General features: G+C 26.5%; 1 protein-coding gene and 1 long non-coding RNA gene across 2 annotated transcripts; one reads left to right on the top strand and one right to left on the bottom strand.

Annotated features, from left to right (window-relative positions):
• Window positions 1-2,339: 2,339 nt before the first annotated feature.
• Window positions 2,340-5,436, bottom strand: LOC107161470 (protein LZIC-like). Its single transcript, XM_089226451.1, has 5 exons — window positions 5,012-5,436; window positions 4,381-4,531; window positions 4,083-4,241; window positions 3,843-3,967; window positions 2,340-2,415 (listed from the first exon to the last, which is right to left on the bottom strand). Exons 1-4 carry the CDS (start codon window positions 5,107-5,109, stop codon window positions 3,860-3,862), a joined length of 516 nt encoding a protein of 171 aa, XP_089082577.1. The 5' UTR covers window positions 5,110-5,436; the 3' UTR covers window positions 2,340-2,415; window positions 3,843-3,859.
• Window positions 5,437-7,954: 2,518 nt separating this feature from the next.
• On the top strand, window positions 7,955-11,177 carry LOC149056259 (uncharacterized). The gene is made up of 4 exons (XR_016191792.1): window positions 7,955-8,201; window positions 8,338-8,503; window positions 10,701-10,823; window positions 10,899-11,177. It is a non-coding gene; the product is annotated as an uncharacterized LOC149056259 (long non-coding RNA).
• The last annotated feature ends 859 nt before the right edge of the window (window positions 11,178-12,036 follow it).

Below are 12,036 nucleotides of genomic sequence, written 5' to 3'. Positions count from 1 at the left end.
GTTACTGTAAAGGATGGAATTAAATTTGAATCCAAGGATATTATATCAATATCATTGTATACGAAAAACGATTCTGAGCGGAGACGGTTTATTTGTCTAGGATATACATATTATAGATTGTTAAAAATGTTCAAATCTTAGATTTAAAAAGAAAACTTTTTATGAATTCCTAACTGAAAATAATTTGCGAATTTTCGTGATTTTTACGTATGTTGTCAAAATTCAAACTTTGAATGTTTGTTCTATCTAAGATAACTTGAACATAACCGTAATTTTTACGTATTTAGTCAAGATTTTAACTTTAAATGCTTATAAAATCAAATCATGCCTATGTATTTTAAATATTTTTCAACCGCTATTGTTACAATGTGTTAGAAGCCTTGTATTAAATTTTCAAGCTTTTTTACCTAAAAAATAAATTTTTATCGACATAAAAAAAAAAAAAAAAACCGAAAAATTAAAATGTCAGTAAACTCCTCAAAACAAATCAAAATATTTTGAAAATCTTATTAAATATATAAAATGCCTATATAAACATTCAGTGAAAATTTTAAGTATCTGCGGTCATTTGTTTTAGAGTTAAACCAAAAAAAGAAAATCGCTAAATGAGAAATCTATAGTGAAAATCCAATGTTGTAAAAATTTAAATTTCAAACGCTCATAAAAACTTAATTTGACTTTTTGGTGGATATTTTTTTGTGAAAGATTGACAAACTTGTAAGGAATCTTGTATTACATTTTCAAATCTTAGATTTAAAAGGCAAAATTTTTACGAATTTCTAGCATAAAATAATTTACGAATTTTCATGATTTTTAGGTTTGTTGTCGAAATTCAATTTCTTACAACTATGGACCACCTGTTAATAAATTGCATTTTTATTACCCTACTATCGATAAGCTTTTTGACATATATTTAACTTATATTGTACAACACCAGTGTTAAATATTAATAATAATTCTTTTATTTTATGATAATTAATTAAAATAATTTTTAAAATTGTTCTTTTTTTCCTTAGTCTTTTTTACAGATTAAACAGTATTCAACCAAACCTTTACATAATTCTTAAATTTATAGAATCCAATTTTAGAGAAGGTCGCTGGGCTAATTTAAATATAGATGTCAGTAGGGAGTATAAATTTAAAACTCTTTTGTAAATTAATGGATTTATAGTTGATCTGAGAGCCAAGAAAGAAATTATTGGTTTCACAATACCTAACGTGTTTTTAGGTGTACAAATGTTTGACTATAATGTCAATGGTTTTGGTATTGGCTTGTTTTTTTTATTTATTTATTTATAATAAAGTGTTATTGACATACAGGGACATAAAATTGTTTGATAATATAATAGAAAATGTAACATATTACCTATTTAATTGGTAAGCGTAAATTATAATTACAATATTTACAACAAATTACAGTAATTTACATAGATAAATAAATAAATAATGATACAAGAAAGAATAATTAATTGATACTGGCTATTAGGTGGTAAAAATTCCAATGTGACCTTTGCTGTTTTAGATTGACCATAAGCTTAGGCATGGACTTTATAACCTTGCTAATTATTACTTTTAAGTTGTATGAAATCCTAAACGAATAAAATTAATGGCTATTAGTCAAATGAATAAATTATGAAATTTAAATTAAGTAAAGACATAGAATTGTAACTGTTCTTTGGCCAGTGAATCCTACGTTATATTATTAAATATAATAACATATCACGAATATAACTACTTCTATTAATAGTAGGGCTTGGAAGCTGTAAGAGTTGCATATTATTATATTTACGCTTAATTTATTGGAACCCAAGCTGGAAATCTGGGATATAAAATGATGAGTTTGAAATACATAATTTGCTTAATATAGTTTAATGTAGGTATTTATTGTTACCACAGTCTAATATCAGTTTAACAACGGCGCAATGTACATAATATAATCTCCATCACGCTAAATTCTGAAGAACCATCTAAGATTTCATAACGTTATAATGTACAACAATTAAATTCAAATTATATTACTATATTTTGTACAGTATAACAGATGGTTTTTAAAGTGTAATTGGTATTTCTAATACGGATCTAATAACACTTTTTTTTTTATAACATGGAATATCTAACCAAAATAAAATATCAAAACTAATTTTATTTCAAACCTGATTCTCAAATATTTATAAGTAAAACATATTAATACATAAAATACAAGTCTTATGTCATAATACAGTTAACTTAGGTACTTGGTATTCAAGCAATGTCAATCACCACTAAGTAAAGAAAGTAAATAAATACACAATTTATTATTTAAAAAATACTTTTTATTCCCATTCAGGTTATTGGTAAGTGTTTTATAATTGAATATAAACATTAAATATGCCAAGTTTATGTTGTAGTTATATCATTTCCAAAGCATATTGTAATCTATAAAATAAAATATATTATTTTTGTGTGCATAATAATTAAATCAATGTACTGATAGTCAAAACTTAAGTATTGAGCTGCCAATAACTTTTATTTTCAAGTTCATGCAAAATGATTGTATTATCATAATTCATAACACAAGTGTTTTCTTACAACTAAATCTTAATACACTAATCTTGAATCCAATTTTGTTGTAGTAGGGAAGTTGGAAGGAGATATATTATCCAAGAAAATATTAGGATTCTTGTAAATGATATTAAAAATTATAATTTTTTTTTTGAAAGAATCTTTATTTACCAATTAGAGACTAAGTTAATTCATTACAGAATATTTTTAACAATGTCAATATCTAATAGTTTATATTGGCCATAGTATTCATTGGTAATATTTAACAATAATAAATTATTTATTAAAAGGATAAAATTTATTTTATCAATTAGTTTTGTTACTTCTTTCACTTATTACTTGTTACTTCATAAAGTTAAATTATAAATATTAACAATTAATAAGATAATGTAACGGTAACAGCCAACCATATGGAATTTCAATAAAAACTCAATGTATTATAAACTATTGAAGGCTATGATGAAAATTCCTACATAACATTAGCTTAAATAAAACGTAAAAATAACTGTTTACAGTATCACTTTTGTTAATTGTACGACTATTAATATAGGTACTTTTAATTTCATAATTTTTGACCAGTATAACAGGCAACAGTTGTTCCCAAAATCATTTTTCCACTGTTGGGAATGATAGAATGTAATTTACATACTTATGAGCATTATTATTTGAATGTATTTAGAAGACAATAAAACTTGATAACAACTGAAAAAGAATTCAGGATATTTAAATATAGGTATTCAAGATTTTTATTTATAATATATTATCGATTCCAGGGCATGGTAACTATTTTTATAGGGTCCTACAGCCCTCCAATGTAACTTATTAAACATTGATCATTCCCTCGACCACATAACAATAAGGTCAGGACATTAATGATTTATTCATATTTTTTATACAGTCATGCATATCGCTAAGTTTGATTTGTGTGATATAGAATCAGGTTTATTAAATTTAATATTGCATATTTTTTGCACATTAAGGGGTTAATAGGAATAATTGCATATTAAGAAGAAAAAAACAATGAATAAACAATAATTTCAATGAAAAAAGTTTAAGGTCGCAATACGTATGTGCAAATAATTTCTGTAGATGAATGAAGTTTTCCTTCTTACAGAAATGTATAACCTGACAATCAACACATGGTCTGATTTGAAAACATAAAAAAATTGACATTATTCAATAGAGTATTGTTATAAATGATATATTTAAATTTTTAATGGTCATAAATCATAATTATCCTAGTCTTAGCTATAAATAATATGTATCACATTTATAAGATTAAAGTAATGGAAATTTCATACTTAATCCATTTAACACATCACATTGGTGCACAGCTATGAATGTTTCTTATTTCACTTCTAATAAACATTTTATCTTCATTTGTCAGCTCACAACCAAGACATTTCAAAGCACATAATACTTCAAGCTGTTATGTATGATAACCCATATATGAAACAATAACAGTAATAAACTAAATTTGTATACCTACATCAAATATATCAAGTATATACTTTATTTATTCTTAGATAAATAAGACTAACCTTTTGTCGCTTTCCTTCCATTAAGTTCAATTTACACAATCTTATATCGTTTTTAATTTGTTTGCATTTTTCTCTGAGAGCATTTAGTTCATTTTTAGCAAACATTTTGGCGATCGACGGAGTTTGAAATGTTTTTGTTATAGATGCACAAAAAGATGCCTGTATATAAGACATAAAAATTATACAGTTACTTGATTGGTTGATTAATGTTTATTTCTTAAACTAATGACCTAACAAATATTGTAATATGGAAATGAGTACTGTTAAATTAAAAATTTAAATTTAATTTAATACTGACCAAACCCATTTTGCCCAAATCACTATATACAGACGCATCTATAGGTCTATCCTCACATTGGAGAAGATAGATTAATCTCATATCAAATTCTTTAAGTTGTTCACGAGTGTCATCTACCAATTCAATATATCCATCATCAGTCTTGTCACTTCTGTAACATATTATCATTTTATTTTCAAACAAACAAAATAAAGTATCAAATACAGCCAATACAGGAATAAATATTTTTTTACACAATAGGATTTCACCATATTAGTAGGTACCAAAAAACTTGTATATCAGCCAGTTACTTAGCAAATAAATCTAAATGGTGTGTTTACTTAGGTTAGGAAAACTCATTTATTTATTTTATGTATATATTAATAATCATGACATTTAGAGGCACACTTAAGGAGGCCTTACACCGGTGGCTGAGAAACACTGCATTAGATATTTAGAAGTGATTGAAAAAATATTTAAATACTTCCAATTTACAACAAAAATTACATCAGGGGGTTAAAATATAAAATCAATATTTAGAAAACATTATAATATGGTTGGACCAAAATGCGATAGTATGCCTAACAATATTTAGGTACACTATAGAACTAGTCAGTATTATATAAGATGCTTAGATGCACAATAACTTTACCTGGAATTCGTTAAATCATCAATTCGTCGGTTTATATGTTGCAACTGATCTTTTAAATGATTTCTTAACTTTTCGTTTTCCTTGTTCCGCTTGAACATTTTGATCGAAATATTGAATATTAGATTTGTAAATCGATATTATACGAGGAATCTGTTGTTTTCGTTTTTCAATCTTAAATATTAAGACACTCCTTGAGCAGTAATTTAGCATTCAGTATTTCAGCTTAGATCAATTGCAAACCACATGGCACATAACAATGCAAATGTAAACAAAATGGCGTACCGACGGGGGGGGTTTTAGGGGTTTAACCCCCCCCAAGTAAAATACGAATAATGATTTTTTTTATGGAATATTATATTTAGGCTAGGATCATATTATGCGGTTTGTCGGTCGGTCACTTACCGGTGGTTTTAAAAGGTTCCGTATATCGGTCTAGTATTATATTTTCAATGATGTTCAAAAAATATGTTCTGATTGGGATGTTGATGTTAAAATTCCACGAAAAGTTGGCAGGCAAGTACACCGTAGTAATATTGAAACAGATTCACCTGAAGTATATTTTCGTGTTTCAATATTCATTCCATTTTTAGATTTTTTTACTACCCAAATTCAAAAACGTTTGTTAGATCATAAACAAATTTTGTCAAGTTTTCACTGTCTCTTGCCATCAAAAATAAATAATTTAGAATTCAAAAAACAATTTGAGACTGACATTGTACATTTAGTACGTCGTTATGAAAAAATCGTTAACTGCAGTGAAGAACAAAGTATCGGAGAACTTAGATTATGGTGGAATTATGTAAGCCAAATGAATGACAATCTTAAAAATGCCCATTCAGCTTTACTTGTATGTGATGAAAAAATATTTCCAATTATACGAAAACTTTTAGTTATTCTTGTTACTCTACCAGTAACGACGGCCACACCAGAAAGGACTTTTTCGACTCTTCGTCGTCTCAAAACCTATCTACGAAATACAACCGGAGAATCTCGCTTAAACGGATTAGCAATGCTAAATATTCATCGGGATATTGAAATCTCAACAGACGCAGTACTAGATGAATTATCAAAATCATCGAGACGAATTAATATTAAGTTATAACTTAATAGGTTAGTGTTTTTAGTCCATAAAATATACATTTTTAAAAAATTTTAATGTGCATGTCTTTAAATATAAGAAGAATACAATTGTTTAAACATTTTTTTTTTTTTATATATGTATATAAAATATGGTAACCCCCCCCATTAAAGAATTCTGCGTACGCCACTGAAACAAATCCTATCCTAACCACAAAATATCAACAGTTATGGAAGAAATGCACTTTACCCGCCCTTCGTGAATTTCAAAAAAAAAATTTGAAGACGAAATTTTCAACGCTGGTTTTGAAAGTGTTTGATTTTTTTTGCGGAAACCATTATTTTGGAAGTTATAGATTTTAAAATTTAAGATTTTATGGTTATGCGACGCATGTACGCGACAATACTTCCACACGCAGCGTCCACGAATTTTGATTTTTTTATTATGTAGTTTAACAAGTTAAGAACCGGAAAATGGTAGTTGTCAGAAAAATGATAAGAGTGGTTACCCGGCGGTTAAATATAATGGTTATACGGCAACAAGGGTGTTGCCAACGTTGTAAAATTAAAATGGATTTGGGTGGTACTAACTATATACCACTGGTTATATTTTATGATTAACTTACCATGAAAAGGTCAGTATGATTTCTACATAGGAAATTTCCAGTAATAAAAACTTATTTTGCTCTATATTATACTATGATTTCTACATAGGGAATTTCCAGTCATAAAAATTAATTTTACTCTATATTTTACCTCCATGTTATATTGTATTTAATATGTACAAATATGCTATATTTATGAAGAATCAGAGACATATTATTGCTATCACTCATTGGTACCCGTTAACATTTTTTTTTTCAATTTTCATAATAAACATTTAAAATTTTTAAGAATTGTTTTTTTTTCTTTAATAGGTTCTAAATAACACAGCTAATTTGCTGATGAAAATTTGGATGGTTAAGTTCCAAACAAATTCATTCTATGTCGAATGCATCTAATAAAATCTAAAAATTCAATTTTAATAATTCTTTAACATTCAGAATGCCACAATTGTTAAATGTATTAAAAAATTTATTATTTATTACATAATTTTATTTAATCTGAGGTATAGATTATAGACGTATAGTGCTAAAAAGTAAAAACATTTTAAATATTATGTAAAGATTTTGTCATCAGTGATGTCTATATGAAGGCTGTAATTATTATTGCGATGATTTTTTTTTCACGTTGGTATCACTGCTGGTTCACTGGTATAAATCGTGGTTAAACATTCTTATCATTTTTCTGACAACTACCCTGTACCCGTTAAGAACATGTATATAATTGATAAGGATAACTATATTTAATGCTTAGGACCTAAGCCTTAGGTTAAAATAATTAAAAATTAAAATTCAATTTTTTTTATAATTATTGTTCATTGTTTCTTATCCTACTCATAAAATAACTTAACAATCAATACAATTGACACAAGAATGAGGTGGAGTGGCGTATTTAGGTGGTTGTAAGAGAGGGCAATCGCCCAGGGCATCAAATTTCAAGGGGTATCAATTTTTTGTTTGAAAAAGCTTATAATTATAATTTATAGTTCTTCATAATAAGTTATTTGTGCTTACTGCCTCAATTATTATATAGATAATAGTATAATACTCGACCCAAACACGCGGAATTTCAGAAATAAAAATTGGTTATTTATAAAACACGATAGCGGTTGTTTAGTATAGTATGTTGTATGACTTGTATGTATAGTTGTAGCGATCGACTTTATCTGTGATGTATATTGTACATATTATCAGGAAATTATTCTATTGGAAATTCAGAGACACCCCGAAACCCGTCAGTCATCAGTCGTCAATAAAACCTATTTTTACTTCGACGGCGCGGCGGTCGGCGTATCTATTGTACTATTTTGGCGACTATTAAATATTAATTACGCTGTGGACCTGTGGTTGCCGGTTGCTTTTACTATATAGTACGTCCGTGCTCCGTGATATTGTTTAAAATAAAGCGTCCCTTTATACTAAAGTCTACATCTTTTATTCTTTTGTGTTTTGTACTTAGGCATTCTCAATATTCTGTGCAATCACTGCAATCTACTTAATATTTATACACGGTATGTATTTTTAAATTATTTTATTCCTGGCAATATAATAAGTGTTATTGGCAATATAATATATAATATAATTTGTAAAATATATTTATTTAATGCTTCTTACTTTTAATTTCGTTAAATTGCTTTTGGTATTCAGATGATTAAAATCAGTAGAATGCAGCCTAGTGATTATAGTAATCACAAAAAACCAAGAAATAAAAAAATTGAAATTGCAAATGTTATGGCAAAAGTTCCTTGCATGAACTCTTATTTTAAGGCTAATAACGGCAATAACGTGTTAAACAGCCCAGAAAAGACGTCAAGTATGTTATACTTTTAATATTAATTACTTTCATAAATTTGCGTCTTTAGTATTCAGTACTGAATTTCAGTAATCAATTAATATCATAATTCATATTTTATAACATACGGTTAGTGCTGACTGCTGATTGTTTATTTTTTTACACCCTTAATTAAATTACCTACTTATATTATTAATATGATATTTATTATTAAAGATTATATATTATATTACTTTTTTACATTTCTTTATTCATAGAAAATGTTTATTGCTACATAGTATATAGTTTGCATGACATATTGCAAATTTGCAAACTAATTTATATAACATTTTTTTATGCACTATTACCTATTGAATATGTTATTTATATTGTTAATTTTTCACTTGGTTAATCCAAAATTTAGATAAAATATAGTATTTTCCATTTTCTATACAATTGTACAGACAAAGACATTTGTCATATTATTTGTTACATTTTTTAGTTAATTGTTTTCATTTATTAATTAAATTTAGAAGATATTGTCAATAGTCTTATTACAGCTAGTTCTCACTTCTCAAACGGGTGATTTAACAACTCCTAGTAACTCAAATTCATCATGCTATCGGTAAATGATTACTTTTATTTTAATTATTTTACGCTGTTTTATCAATTGTATAACAATAACATCATATTTTATTTATTTATTTACTTCTTTAGGAAAGATATTAATTTGCACATTTTAAATTATGATAATTTTGTTGATGATCTTAGTTATTGAACAAGCAAATCTTAACACTGACGATACTTAAATTAATACATTATTAGAGTAATTTTCTATGAATACCATGCGATGACATGGTCGGTTGCTAATAATAACTAAAGGTAAATAAATGTTAAAATTTTGGGGGCACCAAATTATATTTACCCTGGGCATCAAATCTCTGAATACGCCACTGGTGAGGAGATGTAATAACGAACAAATAAAACGCGCAGAATTGAGATATTAGATTAATTCGTGAGTGTTCATAATATTATTGTATTTCATTCGAATTTAGAATGTTCACTTAAACAAACAGGCAGACATATTATACCATTGATTAAAAACACTAGTGTAGTAGTGTTATAACTTATAAGTGGATTCGGCACTCGCATGACGTGTTATGTCCGTCTTCGAAGTGCATAACATATCAAATCTTACGCTCAGCAGATCACGTTTTGCTCCGTTAGTTTAAAATTTAGCATAAATTTAACATATGTAACTTAAAAGTACCATGTTAATCTAACGCACCCAATACTCTTTTTATTATATTTTAACTTTAAAAGCAAGTTATGAGTATTTTAAAATTGTAAATTTTTTGTACATCTAACAATACTTATAACTCGTTAATAACAATGATAAGACGATAACATAATTATTAATTTTCATTATATTTATAATATTATGTTTTATTATAATTAATTAAATATATAATTATTGAGTAGTAGATTAGAGACAGTAATTGATTAATAGTATGAATATTCTGTCATTAATTTTTTTTTTTTATGATCTTTTCAAAAATTTATATTTATATTTTCTTTAAACTCATGTTTCCACTTCTCAAATTCTCATTGTATAAATGATGTTAAATTAATTATTAAATATTTAATTATGTATAATTTTCTGTAAATGTTATTTGTACCTTAAAATATTTTGAAGTTCAATGTGTCTAATATCTCCCATATGCCTAATAGTGTGTACTATTAGATAATTGTTATACTAACAAATAATATGTATTTAACTATTTTAATTTAAATTTACAAATATGTAATAAAATATAATATTATAATGAAAATTATTATGTTAATGTTTTATAAATGTTAATAAACTGTGCAAGTTGCCAATAAGGGGTTATGTATAGGCAATATTATATACGGTCAAAAAAAATGTTTTTCTCTAAAGATCCATTCTTCGTAAGCACAGTTGTAATATTGGTTGCCTACCTATTGCCCCTCATTGTTGCTGTTTATTTTGTTCATCAATGATAGTACCTAATCATATTCTTCGGAGTTCAGACACCTAATGCAGTAATGCCTAATATGAAAATAATTTAAACTACCAAAAATATGTTAGCAGATAAAATATCAGCAGTAAATGTATTATTAGTTGTTACCTTAATGTTCTGAGTAATAAACATCTATATTGTGTTCAGTTCATTTCTTTTTTTCGATTTAAAATTAAACAATTTGATTTCTATTAAAGTTAGATCATTGCTGAACCTGGAGAAAAATCAACGAAAATCTCACAAAAATAGGTTTCACATGCAGTCGATGTGACAATTGCTAAGAATCATTTTGATTTAAAACATGATTTTGGTCCATACGAGTAAGTTTTTTATTCCATGTTTTTAAATGTTAAACAACATAATTCAATGTATGTATTTATTTATTATTGAATCAGTTATCAATTGATGGACGAAAAAGTCATGTTGTTGCTATGAACAGGATTAAAATGCATGATGTGAGATGTAAATTTTATGGAAGAAGTGCACTTGTGAACCTAACCTACCTTTGTCCAATTAAAATCTTTCAAAAAACTTTTTTGAATCCTCACAGATTCAATTCATTAAAAACACGAGGTGCCGTATCTCTACCATTGTCCATTTATATTTAACATAAAAAAGCGAGTAAGTCGTGGATGTCGCTCTGCTGTACAGTAGGTTACAAGTGGGTTACTGTAATGGATGGAATTAAATTTGAATCCAATGATATTATATCATTGTATACGAAAAACGATTCTGAGCGGAGACTGTTTATCTGTCTAGGATATATATATTAAACCTATATTAAACATTTTTAAATCTTAGATTTAAAAAGAAAAATTGTGATGAATTTTTAGCATAAAATAATTTGTGAATTTTCGTGATTTTTACGTATGTTGTCAAAATTCAAACTTTGAATGCTTATAAAAAAAAAAAAATTGTAACTATAAATTTCTTTTATTTTTCAACTGCTTTTGTAAAAATATGTTAGGTGTCTTGAATTAAATTTTCAAGTTTTTCACATAAAAAATAAATTATTATCGATATTAATTTTAAAAAAACTAATAATTATCGAAAATTGCATATGCCTATAAATAGATAAGCTTAAACCAAAATTTTTTTAAATTGCATGGTGCATAGAATATACTTATAGCATTCGTTGAAAATTTCATGTATCTATGGTCATTTTTTTAAAAGTTACATCAAAAACCAAATTTGATTTGTTGAAAACTGATTATGTGTAAATTTCCCGATTTTCCCTTAATTTTTAGTTTTTTTATCCCGAATATTTAGAAAAATATTGAGAATTTTTTTACTTTTTACCCGCCTGAGTACCAACAAAATTCACTTTCTTAGCTAACAAGGTACTGAAGTCGAAAATCGAAGTATTTTTACTTTCCCAAAACGTGATGACAGACACACACAAAAAAAAATACACATCATGGTAAAATACTAAAATCAATACAACATTCCTCACTCCGCTCAGAATCTAAAACAACTGAGCAGTATGTTGTTACAAATTATAATAATTATTCATTAAAATATTAAATAAATAAT

The sequence above is a fragment of the Diuraphis noxia genome, unplaced genomic scaffold (genome assembly GCF_037042655.1).
Source record: "Diuraphis noxia isolate RWA-SAM2 unplaced genomic scaffold, SU_Dnox_SAM2 contig0004, whole genome shotgun sequence".
In the NCBI taxonomy this organism is placed as follows: domain Eukaryota; kingdom Metazoa; phylum Arthropoda; class Insecta; order Hemiptera; family Aphididae; genus Diuraphis; species Diuraphis noxia.
This window is presented reverse-complemented; position numbering and strand designations above follow the sequence as displayed.